Genomic DNA, 22,217 nt, shown 5'->3' with positions numbered 1-22,217 from the left:
GCAGAGAGTGAGGCAGGGGAGAAAGAAGAGGGACCTCAACCTTCAGGCAGACACTGTTCTTTTGGCGTTCTGGGTGCAGCACTTTAAAATAAACCAAGTACTGTACACATGGATGCACACACCTAGGGAATGGACACAAGCGTAGGCCACCAGTTTTATAAAGGTGCAAAAAGGCTCCGTTGCTGCCAAAGCAAAAGCAATGAAAACTAGCAAGGCGACCTCCTCTGGAAGCTCTTACCATTTCTGCATCTCACAGTTTGGGTTGCAGCTGTGGTTGATGAAGCGAGCCTCGTTGCCCATGCGATAGCTGTCAATCACCATCCCGCTGTCGAGGTTGAGGCAATAGTGATCGCTGTGGTTGTGGTACTGCTCAATCATCCGGTTCCTAAAGAACAACGTGGGACAGTGCAGCTGGTGAAATACTCTCCGTCCTCTTGCTCTTCCGAACGAGGGCTGTGCCCCGAACGCTTCTCCTCCACCCACCGCGTTGTTTATGGCTTACCTGAACTCCTGCTCGCTGACCACTTCTCCCAAGTACTCGATGATGAACTGCCCAGCTTTCAGGGGCTCTTTTGTGCGAATGCCCCAGCCTTTCTCCTCGGCCCGGAAGCGCTCCAAGCACTGCACCCACTCATGCCTCTGGATCCGCTGGTTGCAGCACTGCTCTCCACAGGGGCAGGTGTTGGGGGAGCACTCAGCGAAGATCATCCTGAAAGCAGAGGGAGGGCAGGCTGGCATGTCAGCGTGGGCGCAGGGAAACGTCAGGAACATCGGGACCGCCTTTCCGACAAACCTCGAGGCTCATTTTCAGGATTTATTAAAAAATGCTTTTATCCACGCTCCCCTCCAACTAGCCGTACATATGGTTCTCTGCTGCTCACATTTTCCCTAACAACTCCTCTGCGAGGTAGGTTAGGCAGCCCTGCGTAGGGAAGTTTTTGATGTGTGATGTTTTACTGTGGTTTATAATTTTTTGGAAATTATAAAACCCAGTCAGATGGGTGGCATAAAAATAATAAATAAGTTGGTTGTTGTCAGACTGCATTCAAACAAAACACTGGCAATTAGCCATGGTCGGGTATGCAGTTTTGTGCCCAACTGAAAAATGTTCCTAGCTTAAATTAATGGACCTAAATTAAGCCTGCCCATTAATCTCAATGATTCTACTGTGAGTAGGACTTTGCAGTGTGTAAGTTATGGCTGAAGTGAGGATTTGGACCCCCAGCGCTTTTTATGTACGGTCCTGAAGTCTGAAAATAGTGCACCCAATGCATGCTGACTGCCTCACCTTGCTACTTGTGAGAAGCAGGTCTCTTAATTTCCAGTGATTCTGTGTATGCGCACGGACATGTCTTCGGTTGCAGCATTAATTATGTTGCGGCCCTGCAACTTACCTGTTCAAGCAGTCATCCAAACAGCCGTTTCTGTTGCCATCCTCAGCCTTCTTGCAGTTGCAGGTCGTGGCCTCGTAACCAGAAAGAGGCTTCACATCCACATAGACGTCTGCAGATGGAAAGGAGGAGTGAAAAGTATCCATCAACTTCTGAAACAGAGCTCCTCCCCAGTCTACAAACCTCTCTCCCAGCTTGCCCACCCCGTTGACCTCAGTCCATAGAGAAAAGAGTAAAAGGCGGCAGCCTAGGAGCGGGGCTACTGCCAGGAGGTCAGAGGGTGCGGCCAAGTGGAGATAAAAGGCTGGCAAGGCTCCACAATTGAGTAAACCATAAAACCAGGGCTATATAAACACAAAGCTACTTACTAGAACGGATTTTTTTATAAAGCGGGACGTCTGGCTTTTTATACAACTGGAAAGAAAAGAAATAAGTGTTCTTTATCGCTTTGCAAGACAACAGCAGAATAAAAATTTGCATTTTTCGCAGAAAGGAAGGTTGGATTTACGCCTAACAGAACCTAATGAAGAAAAGCCTTTGTTACAAGAGCACCAGAGAAAGGTTTTGATCTTATTTTTTGTTTTTTAAAAACGAAAACATTTATTGGCCTGGATCCAAAGAGCCACGAGGGAAAGGAGAACATTTCTTAGTGCTGTTCTACGACCTCATGCAGTTCAGTGCCACAGTTCAGTGTGTTACACTTGTGATGGAAAACAGAAGATACAAAGGTGTGGCACATAGAATCCAGGGGGCCATTAAGATGAGTTGAAAAGTGCATATGAGACCTTCTTGGCTGTGAGTCCTGGAAGACATCTCCCTGCCTGGCAGGCCTTTTCCACCAGGCCTGGAAGGGGAGCCCTGACTGACTCAAGCTACAGAAAGCTAAGACAGTTGAGCAGTTGCTGTTGTTCTTTTGTATCTTTATTTTATATCTTGTTGTGATTCACATGGAAACAGTTAAGTTTGCTTGTGTATTTTTTTGACGTTTTATTTATTGCTTATGACCACTTTTGTTATGTTGTAGTCATGCCGCCTTGAAAATGCTTTGAACTGTGGAAAGGCGGTCTACAAATAACATTATGTATGTGCAAAGTTTTGCACAACACTTTCTGCAAGGAGAGCTTCTCTGGGCTGCCATCATTTTTCGGGCAATGCTGGGAGGCAGCCCTTCTAGGAACATAGGAAACTGCCTTATACAGTGGTACCTTGGTTCTCAAACTTACTCCATTCCGGAAGTCCGTTCGACTCCCGGAACCATTCAAAAACCAAGGCGTGGCTTCCGATTGGCTGCAGAAGCTTCCTGCACTCAAGCGGAAGCTGTGTCGGACGTTCGGCTTCCAAAAAACATTTGCAAACCGGAACACTTACTTCTGGGTCTGTGACATTTGGGAGCTGATTTGTTCGGGAGCCAAGCCATTCGAGTACCAAGGTACCATTGTACTGAGTCAGACCACCGGGTCCATCTAGGACACTGACTGGCAGCTGCTCCCCAAGGTTTCAAGCAGCCCTACCTGGAGATGCCGGGGTTCTGCATGCTCCACCCTGAGCTACGGGAGTGGAACAGACTTCAATGCCAACTGAAGAGGATCTTTGGACCCAAGCCACAATGTTCATTTCCCTATTTTAACGGTAGGGCTCCCCAATCCAAGAGAGCAACCAGCTCTATACTAACTTCAGTTTCAGAAATGTTCCAGGACCATGTGGTCCCAGAGTGTCCACGGGGCTCCCAAAGCCTCGCACCTTTGTCTATATGGGGAAGGCTTTCACACAACCCTAGCATAAAGCACCTCTGGAGCAGTTCAGCAAAAAATAGAGACACGCTTATACTAGTTTTGGGCGACATATCAAAGAATCCAACAAATATGCAGCTTCTTGACTAAAACGAGCACGACCTATTTTGGGGCAAAGAAATCAATCCCGCTAAAAAGAAGAAGTAGAATCCAAAACCAGTTTTGTCAGAGACAGACGTGCTTGGAACCAGCTACTATCTGCTCCTTTTGACAATACCTAAAGACGCCTGTAGATCTCATTATGGAGTTTCCCCACAACATGTTAGGAATGTGAAATGAGGAAATGTAAACTGTAAACCATGCAAGCTTTGCAATTAGTGTGTGTATACTGTATATAGAGAGGGGGGGGGCTGAATCACTGAACAGAATGGGGTGGGTGGGAACAATTCCTTGTTTCTATAGAATATTGCTAAATAATGTGGGCAACAGGAAAAAGCAGATGCTTAATTATAACACACATTGTCCCTTCTGAACTGCATACATATACTGTAGCCCAGTACATGGAATCCTGGGAACTGCAGTTTACTCCAAGCTAAAATTCCCAGCACCCTCAACAAACTACAGTTCTTGGTATTCTTTGTGGGGGAGAGCCATGTGCTTTCAATGCATGGGGTGTGTATGCAGCCCTGGATTTCAAAGTGCTGCACATCCACTAATCCTCAGTAATCCTAAAAATAGTCCTCAAAGGGAAGCTGGTGTTATTAACCTCACCATGCAGGTATGGAGCCCAGTGGGAGAAGCAGGGCTGGGTGGAACCCTGAGCTGGAGCGCTGCTTTTCATTTAGTAGTAATGCTGAGGTATGCATCTCAGCAGGCCCGGTTCTAGGGGTAGTCTCGGTGGCACGGGGCTGGCAGGAGGGCGCTGCGCGGCAAAGCCGCGCGGAAGCCATGCTGCACACTGCGCCCACCAGGGAGGGGGGGCCGGAGTGATCTCCGCACCACGGCGCCAGGGCACCCAACCGGCTTGAGACGGCCCTGCTTCTCAGTGAATCACCATTTTAGGATTAATAATGTGCATCAGCATTATTATGTTTATATCAAAAGTGAAAATGTGAAAGGGGGTCCCATGTTGCAGGTTGTGAGTCAAAGGTGGGTCTTGGGTTTAGGCCAGGCTTCCTCAACCTCGGCCCTGCAGATGTTTTTCGCCTACAACTCCCATGATCCCTAGCTAGCAGGACCAGTGGTCAGGGATGCTGGGAATTGTAGTCTCATAGCATCTGGAGGGCCGAGGTTGAGGAACCCTGGTTTGGGCCCACTGAAGTCCACTGATCTGGAGTAAGAACAGAGGCTGGGCAAAATCCCACTGGAAAACCTCTGGTGGAAACCTTTTGTCAGAAGGAACACCACCCTATTTTTAGCCTAGCCCATGGACGAATGAGGGAGCTCTTTGGAAAAAACGCAAGGCAGGCTATTCAGTGTGTTCCTTCTGACCCCCAAACATCAGCTTCTAACTGGAATAACAATAATAATAATAACAATAATAATAACAATAACAAAAATAAACCAAACCTCTACTCTTTGCTCGGGACTGGGTCCAAGAATAATAAGGCCTGAAATTTTTCAGCACTGCTGGCAGAACATCTGAATTCTCCAGAGGCGTGTCAAAAAAACAACACAAGATCCCAGAAGCAGAAGCAGGCAGGCGCTATCAGAATAAGAGTCCCCGGTAGGATTAAGGACAGATGCCTTCTGAGAAGCAAAATTGCTGCTAGTTTGAAAGGAGTGCTCTCTCTCTCTCTCTCTCTCTCTCTCTCTCTCTCTCTGTGTGTGTGTGTGTGTGTGTGCACACGCAGGCGAAGGAGGATGGAGGGAGGCAATGGAAATTGTCTGCATTAAATATATATGCAAGGATTCCCACCCACCCACCCAGCCTCCACCCTCAGTTGCAACATCAGCAAAAGACTCCTGAATGCACAGCTACCATAGTATCAGTGCAGCAGCAGCAGCAGCAGCAGCAGCAACAGCAGCAGAAACCATTTGATTCTTCTCAAGCATCTTGGAATGCAGCCTTGGAAGGATGTGACTTTTTTTTAAAAAAAGATAGTCCCCTACCTGATTATGTTTCCACTGCCAAAGAATGTCATAAGGCAACTGGAAGTCTATTCGCTTTTGGCGTAGGTATTTCCCTGCAGTGGGGGGAGGGGGAGGGAAGAAGAAATACAAAAGATGTGCATTCATTCTTTCCTAAACACACACACCATGAACAGAGCTTGACTGGCAGAAGCAGACCAAAGACGTCTTGACGACAGAGGCAGAAAATACGAAGGTCCCTGCCACACATACTAATTAACCAGGTGTAAAATGCACCAGTGAAGTTCGTCCTGGTACAGCTCTCAATTGAAATGAAGAGGAACAGTGGAAGAATGGAACAGCCCTGGCTGGATCAGACCACGGGACTACCTGATTCAGCATCCTCCCTCGCACAGCAACCAACCAGGCACCTCTGGGAAAGTACAGGGCATCAAGGCAACAGCCCTCTCCTGTCCCGTAGCCAATGGCTATTCAGATATGATGGGGCTGTCTCTGAATGTGGATGCTTTTTTAGCCCTGGTGACAAATGGCCACTGATAAGCCTATACCTGTGGATTTTTATAATCCTTTGCAAGGACCCACGTACTCATAAGAACAGCCCAGCTAGCAGCCACTGGAGGGGGGGGGGGCTTCTCCATCTCTGCAGTTTTCCCTATTCCACCTTTTCAATTTAAGCAGGGAGCCATCACCATCTCTGGCAGCAGCCAAGTCTATACATCAATGTCAATAAGTGCTTTCCCCCATGTGGGTTTTACTGGGGAGCCCTAAAGAACGGGCACTATATTTGAGAGAAGGGAAGACAAAGTTCTCCCTTTCCCTTGTGCAGTTTTGTAAAGCTCTAGTTGTAAGCTGGGGAACCTGCAGCCCTCCAAGATGCTGATGGGCCAACAACTCCCATTATCCCTGAGACACTGGACCTGCTAGCTGGCACAGATGGTAATTGGAGTCCATCAATGTCTAGAGGACCACAAGTTCCTCAGCCCTGCTCTATCGTGTCCTCTCTGCAGCCATCTTCTGCCTAAAGTAGATGTGGACAGCTCCCAACATTCTTGGCCATGCATACTAAGGCTGGTGGGAGTTGCAGCTCAGCAACATCTGGAGGGCAAGAGGACACCCACACCTGCTTCTAAACCAGACAGAACAACAAAACAACAGCACTGAGAGTTAGTTTTCCATAGGGCTGGTCTTCTTCTATGGACCACGCTGGCTTCTTACAGACCAAGGTGCCGTTTTGTGAGCAGCTGAGCCCTGGACTAAGAACCAGCATCCACATTCCTGCAGGCTGAGCAAATGCACTTTGTTCAGCAATGACTGGGCTATGAGCAGCCATCTCGCAATCTAAGACCTGGAGAGCGTGCTCCACTGCTCCAGCCCACGTTTCCAGAGGCTGCTTGCCAGAAAGTGGCACTTGAACTGAAAGCTCGCAAAGCCAGGGAAAATATGATGCACTGTATTGATCAGACAAGACGGGAGGCCCGACCCCTAGTTATTTATAACAAGCCTGGCAGATATAGAGACTTCATGCCGCCCGGGTGCCACTATCCTTTCCCTGCTGTCCCTGAAGAGAGCCCTGAAAGTTGCAGAGGCACTATCCTGAATTGGGAAGGCTTAGGCCATGGGTAGGCAAACAAAGGCCCGGGGGCCGGATCCGGCCCAATCCTTCTAAATCCAGCCCGCAGACAGTCCGGAAATCAGCGTGTTTTTACATGAGTAGAATGTGTCATTTTATTTAAAATGCATCTCTGGGTTATTTGTGGGGCATAGGAATTAGTTCATTTTTTCCTTCAAAATATAGTCCAGCCCCCCACAAGGTCTGAGGGACAGTGAACCGGCCCCCTGCTGAAAAAGTTTGCTGACCCCTGGTAGGCTGTGCTCAACACTGCTGTGTCCAGGCACCACAGCAAAAGGATATTGACAAGCTGGAAGGCGTGCAAAGGAGGGCAAGCAAGATGATAAGAGATATGGAAACCAAGCTTTCTAAGGAATGGTTGAGGGAGTTGGGTACGTTTAGGCTGGAGAAGAGAAGTCTGAGAGATGACATGATAGTCATTTTTCAAATATCTGAAAGGCTGTCACACAGAAGATGGAGCAAGCTTGTTTTCTGCTGCTCCAGAAGGTAGGACCCAAACCAATGGATTCAAATGTCCTGAAAGGAGATTCTGACAGTAAGAGCTGCTCAAAGTGGAACTGACTACCTCTGAAGGTGGTGGACTCTCCTCCATTGGAGGTTTTTAAACAGAGCTTGGATGATCATCTGTCAAGGATTATTGAGCTGTGATGACTGCATTGCAGGCGGTTGTGACTAGAGAACGCTTGGGGTCCCTTCCAGCTCAACAATTCTGTGATTTAAAGCACATTCTCCCTCCCTCCCAGCAAAATAATCCTGGGAACTGTAGTTTATAATCCACAGCGTCCTTAGCAAACTAAATTCCCAGGATACTTTGAGGAGGAGGGGAATATGCTTTAAATGTATGCTGTGCCATAATAATAATAATAATAATAATAATAATAATAATAATAATAATAATAATAATATATTATGTTTACCCCGCCCATCTGGCTGGGTTTCCCCAGCCACTCTGGGCGGCTTCCAACAGAAAAATGAAATAAAATAATCTATTAAACATTAAAAGCCTCCCTAAACAGGGCTGCCTTCAGGTGTCTTCTAAAAGTCTGGTAGTTGTTTTTCTCTTTGACATCTGATGGGAGGGCGTTCCACAGGGCGGGTACCACTACTGAGAAGGCCCTCTGTCTAGTTCCCTGCAACTTGGCTTCTCGCAATGAGGGAACTGCCAGAAGGTGCTGGACCTCAGTGTCCGGGCAGAACGATGGGGGTGGAGACGCTCCTTCAGGTATACTGGACCGAGGCCATTTAGGTCAGCACCAACACTTTGAATTGTGCTCGGAAACGTACTGGGAGCCAATGTAGGTCTTTCAAGACCGGTGTTATGTGGTCTTGGCGGCCGCTCCCAGTCACCAGTCTAGCTGCCGCATTCTGGATTAGTTGTAGTTTCCGAGTCACCCTCAAAGGTAGCCCCACGTAGAGCGCATTGCAGTAGTCCAAGCGAGAGATAACTAGAGCATGCACCACTCTGGCGAGACAGTCTGCAGGCAGGTAGGGTCTCAGCCTGTGTACCAGATGGAGCTGATAGACAGCTGCCCTGGACACAGAATTTACCTGTGCCTCCATGGACAGCTGTGAGTCCAAAATGACTCCCAGGCTGCGCACCTGGTCCTTCAGGGGCACAGTTACCCCATTCAGGACCAGGGAGTCCTCCACACTCCACACCTGCCCACCTCCTGTCCCCCACAAACAGTACTTTTGTCTTGTCAGGATTCAACCTCAATCTGTTAGCCGCCATCCATCCTCCAACCGCCTCCAGGCACTCACACAGGACCTTCACTGCCAGGACATTCTCAGCTCAGACCTCAAAGTCCCTGACAGCCCACGTTCAATGATAACAGAGATTATAGCTCCTAACTTAGAATCATAGAGTTGGAAGGGCCCCTGAGGATCATCTGGCCCAACTACCTGCACTGCAGGAATATGCAGCTGTTCCTTACGGGGATCAAACCCGCAAAATTGGCATTCATCAGCTCCACGCTCCAACCAACTGAGCTACCCAGCTTCCTCCTCTGAAAGTTCACTAGAGCTGTAACCTGAATGTTTTTGAGACAACAGACACATGTAAGCTTGTCTGAGCAGGCATTAGGTGGCAAGGAGTTTCACTGTGTTTGAACCATGCCAAGATAAGCAAGGCAAATGAGCTCAAACAAAAACAAACTGCTAAGCTTAAAAAGAAGAGAGAGCCACCTTTCACCCTCTGTTAGGATGCAACAGCAAAGGGGAGCAAAGGGAGGCAAGCAAAGCCCAGAGGGGTTAGCAGGGTGCCTCTGACCTTGGCTTTCCTCTGATGCTACAGGTACCTCTTCTCGCTTCTGAAAAACGTATTTTTTGTGTGGGGTGGGTAGGCTGGTGGGGAGAGAAGAGCAGCTGTCATGTTGTCTTTACAACTTGCTCTTAAAATTTGTTCTTATTTTTCAAAGCCTCAAGTTGTGCTTGGCGAGTTCCAGGAAGCAGCAAAGTCCACTGGGAATCTGTTTTCACTTCTATGACCTCACTGGCTAAAACAAAAGGCTCTTTCAAGGGCCTGGCAGCCAGCCCAGAGAGTAGGGTGTGCTCTCTCTCTCTCTCTCTCTCCCCACCTCAATAAAAGGAGGCACCCAGACAAGGAGTTAGCCCAGCAGGGAAATAATCCTCCTAACATGATTGGGGAGGCGAGACTGTTCTGCCTTTACGCCAGGCAGAGTCATTAAAGCTGCCTTATCTTAATAGGACATGTTTGTTTGTGTCTCCTGGCGCAAATAAACTGGAGGGCCGTGACCTGGCGAGGGATTGGGGGAGGAGCGCAAGTCCAAGGCACAAACAAGACTCAACCCTTAAATAAGGAAAAAACGTCCCTGGGGTTGGAATACACTCAAGCTGGATCACTAACAAGGCTGCTCAAGTTAAAGGGACTAAATAAACCTTTCTCCTCGAGTCTCTCCACAAACAAGCGAGATGCTTGAACTTTCTGCCTTTTCACTTTTACAGAGTAGCACGGCTACCCTGCTATAGAAACGGTTCTCAAACTTTTTCTCTGGGCCACACTTTAAGAATAAAATTTTGTTGGCACCACAATGATTTTTTTTATTGATAAGACATGCATTGGAAAACAAAAAGATCACCACTACAGTGCAAAATGTCCCCAAGTTTCAGCTGTCATGCCTGCAATCAAGCTTTGAAAAGTGCAAGGTAACTTCAGCCACCGTCTTGCGGCAGACCAGGAGGACTTCACAGTGCATGGTACAACTGTCAATCCTATTTCCAGCACAAATCTAAGCACACAAATATTGGACTAGTATGGGCTTGCATTGTTCCCAAGAAAGCAAAGCGGGGCACCCCTAGGACTTTAAAGTGACAAGCCAGGAAAGTAAATGAGCTATTTTACAATGCAGTCTCTAAAATCCCTCTCGACTTCACATGACCTACAGCATTTTAGAGGAGGGTTTCACAACCTCCCTCCCCAAATGAGTGGCTCTCTGTCGGCCCAGAAACAAGGATCTTGAACCCCTACTAGGAATTTCCTCCTTTGGAGGTCGATTCAGGCACCCACCCCCCGCCCCGCAAGTACCCAAATGATAACCTGGGGGCCATTCACTTCCTCTGGCTGAGAGGACGCATGCAGGGCCCATTCAAAGCATGCACAGAGAACCCACTCACCCACGTGGATAGGTGCCGGGAACAATCCGTACTCGTGCTCCCCAGGAGTGTACTCCAATTTTTCCTTCTTTAACTGGATCAGTCGGCTTTTGGGGCTGGGGATGGAAGAAAGAAGAATCAAGTGAGTGATTGTAGAAGACCGTGCCGTGTCACTGGGGTCTGCACCCTTCACCACATGCCAGAGGCAACGTAGCACAACAGCAGAGAGCGTGACCTGTGAGCCGCAAATCTCCGCCTGGAATCTTCCCTCTGTTTTGAATTCCGTTTGTGGCTTTAGGCAGCGGAGGCTGGTCCATTAAGGTGAATGGGGACACTGTCACACCAACTTCGGTCTGACCTCAGCTATTCCCCCCCCCCCAAACCTGGCCTTGCCTTACAATCAGTGGGTGGCAATGCCTGCCAGCTTCCTCCTCCTTAGTCTCAGTGTCGCCCCACCGAACTAAGCAGGGAGGAGGATGGGGACAAGGCTACAGTTAGCTGGTTCTGTCTGTCATTGGCTCTGGTTCCACCGCCTGATGGGCACTTGCCTTCCTCCCCACCAGTCCCAATGGGCACCAGCCACAACTGGCTGTTGTTGTTTAGTCGTTTAGTCGTGTCCGACTCTTCGTGACCCCATGGACCATAGCACGCCAGGCACTCCTGTCTTGCACTGCCTCCCGCAGTTTGGCCAAACTCATGTTCGTAGCTTCGAGAACACTGTCCAACCATCTTGTCCTCTGTCGTCCCCTTCTCCTAGTGCCCTCAATCTTTCCCAACATCAGGGTCTTCTATTCTCTCAGGCAGGGGTAAGAGGGTGAGGTAATAACTACTTCTGAGCAATCTCAAGACTCGCTCCAAAGACAGACAAGCTCAATTTTGGTGCAGGGGTTTAAATGCTTGTGGAACAGTGCCGTTCTGTTACAGCCCAAAGCGATAGCTCAAAACGCGACCATCGCCATAAATGAGTTGATGTGGCTAAGGGGAGCTTAGTAGCTGGGCTGGAACTTAGAGCAGTGATACCTCTCTGCAGCTGATGAGCATTTATCTTTTCTTTTTCTTTTTTAAAAAAAACAACCCTCAAAGTATCACAAGCTTCCAGTGCTAATGATTACAGAGAAATGTGCAAAGGTCATTTTCGTAGAGGAAAGAGGAGCAAACTGACATTAAAATAAACCAAGCATAGCCTCGACATCCCATTGTCAGGTTCATAATCTATTAAAGATTTTCCCCCAAGAGTGGATAGCTCCTCTCACATTTCTTGCTAACACTCTCTGAATGGTAATACTGTACAGCCACAGGGCACCACATCCACTAACTTCAACCTGGCACGTTCACGATAAAACGCCTGCAGATTTAGCCAGCCGCATGTAACTAAAACCCGCAAATTAGGAGTGGTCCTAAAGCTCTTAATTTATTTTCAGTGTGTGCAGCACATACTGGCTGACAGAACTGCCCTCTGCTGACCTACTTTCAACAAGCCTCTATACTGCCAGCGCAGCAGTAAACTGTACTGCCACAAGAGGGTACTGTGCCATTGTAATAATTAGGTGTGCAGGCCCAAAACTTCTCCAGCACAACCCCAAACAGGCAGCAAACACGGGTAGGGCCAAGGGGAGTACATTGCTCTGGACGTCTTGGAAGGGGTCAGGGCCCTATTTTGCACCATCACAACCTCTGTCCAACTGGGGTGGAGGTTACACCCACCCACGGCAGCTTTTTGCGCCCTCTTGCACAGCAAGCAAAACCGTTTATGAAGTTCCGTTCCGACAGTCTGAAAAAAACCCACGCAAACACTTTTAAACAGAAGTACAGTTGTACTTTGGATCCTGAACGCCTTGGTACTTGGACGTTTTGGCTCCCGAACGCCGCAAACCCGGAAGTAAGTGTTCTGGTTTGCGAACGTTCTTTGGAATTAGAATGTCCCGACGGGGCTTCCAATTGGCTGCAGGACCTTCCATTCCATTCAACTTCCAAGGTGCGACTGTACTTGTAAAACTCTCCAGTGGCAAGATATCATCCTCTCTTAGAAGGAAGATAGACCTCTCCTGAGACCAGCGGCTGGTGTGGCACATGTGCACATTCCCCCCCCCCTTCAGAAAAATCATTTAATTATTAGCTCTCCTCAAAATTGCTGATTGGTAGATTAAAAGTCGCAGCCCCACTCTGGACAGGGTTGCACTCCCTTGGAAGGAGCGGGTGCAGAGAAGTGGGGTACTTCTGGAACCCAACTTTGACATTCAAGGGCCAGGTGGTCTTGGTGGCTGCAAGTGAGTCCAGCTAGCTTGCCAGCTGTAGCCTGCTTTGGACAGGATGACTTGGCCACTGTACTCCAGGCTCTGGTAAGCTCAAGACTGGATTATTGTAATGTGCTATACGTGGGGCTGCCCCCTGGTCCAGAATGCAGCAGCCTAGTTACAGGCTGGGGTGCCACCTAGAACTCCTGTTTTAAAGCAGCAGTGCTGGTTGCCTGTTCATTTCAAAGTCCAATTCAACTTGTTCACATCTGTGCTTACAAACATGACTGACTTAAGGTCTCAAATATGTGAGAGACCACCTCCTTTCCTGCAGACCTTCCCAGACATTAACATCGGCAGAAGGGGGCCCTCACATTTGCCCCGGCATCTTCCCAGAATCAAAGGCTGGCAGCCCGCAAGAGATCATTCTCTGTGGCAGCCCCAAAACCACAGAATTCCCTCCCTGTAGAGCTACATCTAGTGTCATCATTATTCTGTTTTATTGCATGCTGAAGACATCTCTCTTTATCCTGGCCTTTGACAGCTGAAAAAGTATTTCAGTTATCTCCCTACAAATTGTTAAATTTATCAGGTTTTTATTAGGTTTCAAACTGCATTATTTGTGCCATCGCAACCAGCCCTGTGATCTTAATGTGAATGGCAGGTAATAAATCTGATAACCAAATAAAATCAATGAAGCAATACTTCTTTATCTACACAACAGCCTTACTTTCAAGCAAAGAGGTCTGTTTCCATTCCCCCCCCCCCATTATCCCCACTGAACAGCATTTCTGGTCTGGGTTTGTGATGCTACTTGTGGCTGAGCTGTATCTCATGGGAAGCTGCCTCATCCGGATACAGAACCCACTGGTCCAAATAGCTCAGCACTGTCTCTTATACTGATTGGTAGAGGTTGTCCAGGGTGTCAAGGCAGGGGTCTCACCCAGCCCTACCTATAAATAAATGCTGGGGATGCCTCCAACATATCAGTGTTAAGTGAACACGTGGAAAGGGCCTGCCTTAGGTTTGCTCATTTTACCGAAGGAAAGAGAGCTTCCCCAGCACTCACTCTTCATCAGGAGCCGTAAATATCATGTTGATGAGACTTACCCTCATCAATAACTTAAAAATACAGTGGTTTGCATTCCAAATATCAGAATTCTGCTCAAGTGTTTGTGAAATGCTGCCATAGTTGTCTTTGGAAACAGAAGGCTGACTATGTATCAAACATTTGATATATTTTTTTCTAGGAATGTCTGTGTCTATAATGTGTCATTTCAATGTTAGGATCTTTTCTAAAGAGATGTGATTTCAAAGTGTGTGATTTTTGGTTTGTTTTCCCTTTTAATGCAACCCTGAGGAATTTCCAATTTGCACATCTTTCACAAAAGGAGAATATGTTTTGGGGTTAATGCACTGCTAAAAGCTCCCTGTGTTTTTACTTTTGCAGAAACAATTCATCCCAGACTCAGTTCACTTCCCATGGAACACCTTTCTCCCTGAAAACTCTGCCATCGCCAAACAACAATCAGAGACCAAGTGGCAAAATTCTTCCTCACTTGGGGAAAAGCAATTTATGAGAGCGAGCAGAGCTGCCAAAAGGGTTCTCAGGAGAGTAAGCCTCTCCCTGGTCTTAAGAAGGAGATGCTTCCAATCTGTCCTTTAAACAAAAAAGGAAAGGAAAGGAAATGCTGATGAGTCACACATCTTGTGAGCAAAGTATTCTTTAACTTGGCTACCATTCAGGAATTTTGCGTGTGGGCTCCAGAGAGGAGACGAAAAGTTGCATCAGATTGCATCCCAGAGCGACAGCATGCCTGCACTGGCTGTCTCCCTTGGGCTAATGCAGGCTCAAAAAACCAAGGTTTGTGCCAACTGGTGTATGAAAACTACAGCAACTCATGTTGCGGGGATGGTGGGGTCCAAATGTGCCAACCTGATGTGAATCATATCCTAATGGTTTCCCTATGTTCTCAAGGTATGTTACAAGCACACACCCAGCGGCAACAGGATTTGCCACTGGGCCTCAGCCCACTTCCTGCTGAAAATGGGACCTTGGGCAAATCAGCCACTCAACACTCACTCCACTGCTATGCACTGTTTGGGAAACTGGTTAAATAGGACTGAGAGGAAAGTACTCCACTTTCCGAGTGCCTTTATGTCGTTGTTTAGAAGCAGCTGATTCCCAAAATCTGCCTCAAGAGAACAATAAAGAGGGGCTTCCTCTTTAGTGTCTCTCTGGACTAACCAGCCCAACATCAGTCTGCCATCTGGCCAGGATGAGCACATGAAGATCAGGACTGTCCCTGTGGCCTTGTGAAATTATTTTTCCACATGCTACAACCACACCCCACTCCCATTTTATCAATGGATCAGACTGCGGCATTATGTGTGCTAAAGTGGGACACTCATGAGCAGTGTTTGAAATTAGCACCGGGCGCATTTTGCACCTGGCTTTCGACCACTTGTGATCAAGTGAAGATGCCTAGGCAACCAGGATGACACTTGAGATCTCCACCATCTGGAGGTGCATGCCTGGGGATCATTGGATCTGGACTGTTTTCACAGACTACCCTGTAGAATTTCACCCCACCCTGTTGAATTCTATCCGTTATATATTATCTGCACAATAGAAATGAATTTCTGGAACCTAAATGTTTTTTTCTATGCAGCCTCAACAGGAACAGTCACCATTAAGAAAAAGAGCTCACATAATAGGCCAATAAATATGTGGATCAAGTGACTTTTCTTCTTTAAGTTCTCAAAGCTCTTAACCTAGCTCAAGGTTGTCAACTGAACTAGCCAGATGTTTAGCTGAGAATCAATCCCAGCCAGTCCATCATTTGAAAAATAGGACTTTAGCAGCGTCTTGACCTAAAATTACAACTACTGTAGACATTCCGTTTTGACAACTGTAACCTTGGTTTAAGGAGCCATTTGCCACCTGGTTTATATATCTGAGTTTCTGAATGCAGTGAGTCTTCTAGGTCAGTGAAGGCAGGTCCTCCTGCCCAACAATAAGGCAAATTTGAGAAAACTGTCTCAAGTGGACGTCACAGCAAATTGGCACTCAAACATGCCTCCCCCACCACTAACACATATCCACAGAAGCCTTGCCTTGGCAATGCCTCTGGATGGCATTCCTCCTCCTGTGACACTTTGAGAAAGGGCCACAGGGGTCTTTGTTCAGAGTGAGGCATCCTGGGCAAAATGGCCCCCAAACTGCCAGTGTTTTCCATCAATAACATGGTAGAAAAATATGGATCCAAGGCACTCTCAACATTCCAAATGCGCTCACAAAAGTTTCCAACCCTGGAGCTAAATTCTCCCCACCCCCTGCACCAATCTGCTTTTATCTCCACTACTATCTTCCCTTTCTTTCCATCTAATCTTTGACCTGAAAGGGCAGAGAAGGGTAACTGGGGAGATTGTTATTGCTAAAAAAGAAAAGAAAAGAAAAGAAAGTTTTAAAATGCAGACATATATATATATATTTTAATGTGCTTTATAACTTCGAGCTCCTTCAAGGATGGCAACTGAGCAACATGGCCAAGACTTCTAGAGGTCTCTCAGACCAGGGTTACCTGGGAAGGTCTGTAGTGTCATTGCAGGCCTGCATTTTTAATTTTTATGGTTCCAAGTGTCCTAATTCAGGGGGAGGTAATGGACTGACCTAGCAGGCTGTGACATTTCAGTAGGTCCGACTTACTCGGTGGTTTTGTACACATCAGAGTAGAGCCCTGCCTTCTGATATTTCTTCTTTGGGGGGCGCGGAGCTTTCTTCTCACGCTGCACAAGGGAAGTCAGCGGCTGCTCAACATTCTCCAGCTCACGCGGCTTCACTATCGCCTCATCAGTAGGAGGGGACTCTGTTGTTGTCTCAGAAAAGCTGGAAAGGGGTGGGGGAGAGAAACCAGGAAAGGTGAGCAGACCAGCAGCAAGCATGGCAGGAGAAAAATTATGTGGGGAGTATGCATCGTTCAGGGGCAGAGTATGCATTCTGCATGCAGAAGATCTCAGGTTCGGTCTTTGGCATCTCTGGTTCAAATAACCTTGGTTGCCTACCAGAGACCTTGGAGAGGTGGCTGCCAGTCAGAACAGGTGATACTGTGCTAGATGGGCCAGTCATCATCATCTGTAAGCCACTTCTCCACAAAACTGTGCCCAGAGTAGCTCCAACAGCTCAGGCTTCCCCAACCTGGTACCTTCCAGATGTCTTGGACTACAACTCTCATCAGTCTCAGCCAGCAAGGGAATTATAGTCCAGAAACATCTGGAGGACACCTGGTCAGGTAAGGCAGTCATAGCCAAGGCCTTACTTGCCAATGATACCAGGTTCAATATCTGACAGCAGTTGTGGGAAAGACCTTTACCTGACATCTTGGGAGAGCTGCTGCCAGCCAGAGTAGGCAAGACTGGGCCCAAGGACCAATGGTCTGATGCAGCTTTGTGTGTTCAAAGGTCAGCTGCTGCATAATTCCCCTCTTCAGTGGTCATGATGCTGTCTGTTTTATACTGCATGGATCACGAGTACTAGAAACTTTTATGCACACCTACAACAATTCTGTACAGCTCAGATCCTCCATGAAGCTCAGATATGGGAAGCCTTTGGCCTCTTCAGTTGTTGCTGAACTGCAACTTCTATCACCCCTGGACATCAGGCAATGCTTGCTAGGGCTGATGAGAGTTGTAGTTCTGCAAACTCTGCGAGGGCCAAAGGTTCCCCACACCTGGTGCAGCTGAAGCCCAACCAATAGTGTTCACATGTAGAGGGATTACCTTTTATTGCTCTCCTGCTCGTCATCTGGTAGAGGCTTCTGCCTTTTCCTGGCCTGCTCCTCCTCCAGCCACCTCTTCCTCTTCCAGCCTTTCACGTTCACCCCCTGAACCACTGATTCTATGGCATCAGTAACCGTGTCAGGACTGCAGTGGAGCAGGCAGCCTTGGCCCCCACCGTCCAGTTCTTGGCTGACAAAGCGGCTCACCTGGAGGGCGTGGACTGAAACCACTGAGGGCAAGGGGTACTTCCTGGGCCGGCCGGGTCTGCGCTTCACAAAGTTATTGCCAGTCCGTGCCTGCCTCTGCAGCTTCTTGGCTTTGAGGATTTTGTTGACGTGGTCCAGGTTTTTCTTAGTGGCCAAGAGCTTGTCGTAATTGCACATTTTCCTCGCCTGGCACTGCATGGCTTCCACCACGCTCCTCTTGAGGTGATGGGGGGAGTAGCCGCTCAACAACCGGTCTGAAAGGAGCGAGATGCTGTCGCCACCCGCGTTGCCCGGAATCAAGAGCCCGCTGCTCTTCTCCCTGCTGGGGCTTCGGCTGGGGCTACCTGAGGGCAGAACAGGCGTGTGCGTCATGACGGCCTCAAGGGTCTTGTCCAGGGCACCCTGGCTTTCATGTTGAGCCATGCGCTGCAGTAGATTATCCACAGGATCTTCCACTGCAGTCCCGAGCCTTGTACTTCGTGAAGGAAGAGCAGCCACTGGAGAAGGAGAAGAAACATCAGGAAGTAGGTTCGGATTTTTATTTATCCACTTAATTTTAAATACATATATGCCACATAGGTTTGAGGCAGATGAAATACCGTAAGATAACTTAATAGTACAAACACACCCTCCAACTTTAGCAGCAGCAACAGCAGCAGCAGCAGCAAACACAATAATTAAAAGCCTTCCGAAAAAGACAGGCCTTTACTACATGATGATAAGTGGTGGGGCCAGATGGGCTTCTCTGGGGAGGACAGCAATGGAGCCATGGCCGATAACACCCTAACTGCTTAAACGCAGGTAGCAAAAGAATCTAGGGCTTTAGAAAAAACAACCAGTACAGTACCTTGAACTGGGCCCAGAAGCAAGGAACTTAACTAGCCAATGACGATGGAACAACATTGTGCTCCAGCCAACCAGCTGCACTCCAAATTCCAGCAGTTATCAGTGTTGGACCAGTTCAGGTTTCTCGACTCTTCCAGTAGTCTAATCAGGAATTAGAAATGCTTGAATGATAGCAGTGAGGTCTATCTTCTTCAAGAAAGGGTGCAGCTGGTAAGCCAGCCTAAGCTGGTTAAAAGCTTTCTGATTTTTTAGGGTTGTGTATGACCATCCTCACACTGTGCTCCTTTGAGGAGGGTGAAATTATCTGGGATTCCTCGCAAGCTCACCATCTCTAAGCAGCTGCACTAACCGATGCTAATCCAGCTACACAACGTGGCTTTTGGGGAGGGAGAGGGGAGATGCTGAGTCTTGATAGTCTGCCCTTGAACTGGTGCTCCCGTTTTTTTGGAAACCATCCAAGAGGATCCAGGCAACCCCAACCGCATGAGCCTGGTAACAGCTGCAGCGCTAGGCAGGGAAGACCAGGGAGCATTTGATTAACAAAGGAAGTTTTTCGTAAGGCTACGGTGCCTAGGGAGGATGGGCAACATCAGCAGCTTTCATTATCGCATTCTGACCCCTCCCAATCTACATCGCTTCCTCCCCAACCGCAATCCAATTCTAACACTGTCTCAACCTAACCTCACTCTCATCTGTCTCGCATGGTGTCAACTGCTTAAAATGCCACCTGCTGCTATCTTTCCAGCTGCGGCCCAGCCTCTCTGTACCAGCCGACAGCTGTAGCCCAGCCACACCGGCAGCACAATGGTACTTTAGGCCACAACATAAGCTTTCCCCAACCCCCTTTGATTATTTCCGTTTGATTAGAGTAAGGATGGGGTGGGGATGAAGATGAGAATCAGGAATAAATAAAAATGAATAAAAAGTAGGAGTCACATTAATCACTTGACGGAACCAAAAGATGACCACATATGTGGACTGAAATTCATGGAGAATCCCACCTGGGACGCCCTTATCTGTACGACTGGGCACTCTTAGGCCTGTTTTTACCATTTTTTTATATAGTGATGTTTTACTCAAATGGTTAAACAGTTTTTATGCCTTTTTATTGCTTTTTGTGCTGCTGTTGCATACCGCTTAAGATATTTTTAAAATAAGCAATTGAGACAGGTTTATAAATATGTACATTTGTAATTTGTTTTTAGTGTTGCATTTTAAATTGTTGTAACTCACTCCGAGCCATTAGGGGTGAAGGGAAGGGGAGAAGCATAGACTTGTAGAGTTGGAAGGGTCTGTACGGGTCATCTAGTCCAACTCCCTGTAATGCAGGGAACTTTTGCCCAACATGGGACTTGAACCCATAACCCTGAGCTTAAGAGTCTCATGCTCTACCAAAATAAAAAAATTCCTTCAGTAGCACCTTAAAGACCAACTAAGTTTATATTTTGGTATGAGCTTTCGTGTGCATGCACACTTCTTGACCCAGGAGCAATATAGGGCACATCCATGGCTGCCCAGCAACCACAAAAGTGACCGTACCCACTTCCTCTTCTCTTCCTATGCAGCATCTGAAGAAGTGTGCATGCACACGAAAGCTCATACCAAAATATAAACTTAGTTGGTCTTTAAGGTGCTACTGAATGAATTTTTTTATTTTGCTTCGACTCAGACCAACACGGCTACCTACCTGTAACATGCTCTACCAACTGAGGGAAGGGTAATCAAATTGTTACTATTTATTATTATTAATAGATAAGACTACTTCCAAGCTTCCTCCTGTGAAGAATGATACAAGCAGAAGGACCTTTTGTTATCTCCATAATGCAATGACCCTAAAAGTGCATTCTTTAAGGCCACTGGCTAGGCAACTTGATTGGGTGGTTGACCCAGGAGCAATATAGGGCACATCCATGGCTGCCCAGCAACCACAAAAGTGACCGTACCCACTTCCTCTTCTCTTCCTATGCAGCATTAACCTTTACTTAGCCCACCTGGCATAAAGACTGCTAAAAAGCGGCACACCTGAAAACCCCTTAAAGCGAAGGTGGTAGCTGGAAGACAAGTAACAACAACCGAACTGGGGGAGGAGTCAGATTAATTGATGAGCTCTGTATTACTCCCCGATGCACTCTGAATAGAAGTTTCATCATGGAGCGGTATCTATTGCCATCTTGCTGTTAACCAGAAGGCTGGAGGTTCGAGCCCACCCAAGGATGGCTGTGGGCAGGATTCATGCATTCCAGGGGATTGGACCAGCAGGTCCTTGCGATCCCTTCCAACTCTATGATTCTGTGATTCTTCAGCACCAAGTTCCAAAAAGAGTCACAAGCCTGACTCCCCACTTATTTTATAATTTCTACCTCACTTTTTACTCATTTGAAGACAACACCCAAGGCAGTCGCACTGCTGACATATTGAAGTTAATACAGTGGCTACTGAGAAATCTGACTCCTGTGCATCTGCTGGGTTTCCAACGTTTATTGTTCTGTGGTGGGTTTTTAATTGATGGAAAGCTGATGGCCTCCCATGAGTCAGATTGTGCCCAAAGGCCAGTCCCTAAATCAGGATCCACGACCAGCCCTTCTAGATTATCTAGCAGAATAACCAGCATGGCATAGCATTTTACCGCGGGGATGGGGACTCTATGGCCCTCCAGATGATGCTGGATGCCAACTCCCATCATCTATGACCAGTGGCTATGTTGTCCTATGGGAGTCCAGCAACATCTGGAGGGCCACCAGGTTCCCCACACCTACTTTACACTTCTCTAAGTGTGTTTAATATGAGATCCCAGATTGGCTGGGATGTAGGCGTAGGTCAGGGATGGGGAATCTGCGGCCTTCCAGATGATGCCTGACCACTGGGCCATGCTGCTGAGGCTGATGGGAGCTGAAGTCCAACAGCATCTGGAAGCCCATGGGATTGCTATCCTCATTTGAGAAGCAGCAGGTTTATTTGCCTGTAGAAGATGTGCTCTCGGATGAAGACCTCTTCCTGGAGGGGCTGCAGCTCGTGCCCTCCGATGGCCTCTGCAAGGGTTTGTCTTGTGCTGGAAGATTTCCTGGCAAAGGAGAAAAGCGTGTCAAAAAGAAACGGAAGGTTTTTAAGCTGTGCTTACCAATGCCAGAAAAGGATCAAACGGAACCACAAGATCAGCGTTCCCCAAACTTGAGTCTCCAGCTGTTTTTGGACTACAACTCCCATCATCCCCAGTGGTCAGGGATGGAGGTAATTGTAGTTCAAAAACAGCTGGAGATCCAAGTTTGGGAAATGCTGCACTAGAGGAACCCCTGTGGTTTTGTGTTCAGCTGGAATGAAGCCTAGGTAAGCATTCAGCCCTTGCTTTCCTCCTTCTTCTTCCTCACCCACTTTTTAAACTGCAAGCACCTTGGGGCAAAGACCTGGCTCCCCTCCATTTGCATCTTGTGCTATTTCTCTAAAGTCCAAGCACATCAATAATAACAAAGTGGCCTTTGACACTTGAGATATATTCAAGACCCATCCTACTGACTTTAATTTATTTTTAACTGTTTCCAATGCTGTATTTTGTTTTGCTGTAACCCACACTGGATCCTTCTGGGGAACAGCAGTTTTAAAAAATCCGTCTAATAACGGCAACAACAACAGGGAAAAAGAAGAAGAACACAAAATGGAATATAGATTAGACATGTTCAATTTGAACTCCGGTGCTGCAGCTG

General features: G+C 47.6%; 1 protein-coding gene across 4 annotated transcripts in view; it reads right to left on the bottom strand.

Moving 5' to 3' along the window:
• Nucleotides 1-22,217, bottom strand: part of ASH1L (ASH1 like histone lysine methyltransferase) — a 74,081-nt gene that overhangs the window by 16,494 nt on the left and 35,370 nt on the right. For 3 of the 4 annotated variants that reach the window (XM_060269477.2, XM_060269479.2, XM_060269478.2), the window contains exons 4-12: nt 21,479-21,580; nt 17,468-18,170; nt 16,398-16,577; nt 10,476-10,570; nt 5,234-5,307; nt 1,760-1,805; nt 1,395-1,503; nt 503-709; nt 239-385 (exon numbers count right to left, since the gene is read on the bottom strand). In XM_060269477.2, the coding sequence (XP_060125460.2) occupies nt 239-385; nt 503-709; nt 1,395-1,503; nt 1,760-1,805; nt 5,234-5,307; nt 10,476-10,570; nt 16,398-16,577; nt 17,468-18,170; nt 21,479-21,580 (1,663 nt within the window). The remainder of the gene's footprint in view (nt 1-238; nt 386-502; nt 710-1,394; nt 1,504-1,759; nt 1,806-5,233; nt 5,308-10,475; nt 10,571-16,397; nt 16,578-17,467; nt 18,171-21,478; nt 21,581-22,217) is intronic. The other variant, XM_060269480.2, reaches the window with a different exon arrangement.

The sequence above is a fragment of the Zootoca vivipara genome, chromosome 16 (assembly GCF_965207765.1).
Source record: "Zootoca vivipara chromosome 16, rZooViv2.hap1.1, whole genome shotgun sequence".
NCBI classification, from domain to species: Eukaryota; Metazoa; Chordata; class Lepidosauria; order Squamata; family Lacertidae; genus Zootoca; species Zootoca vivipara.
This window is presented reverse-complemented; position numbering and strand designations above follow the sequence as displayed.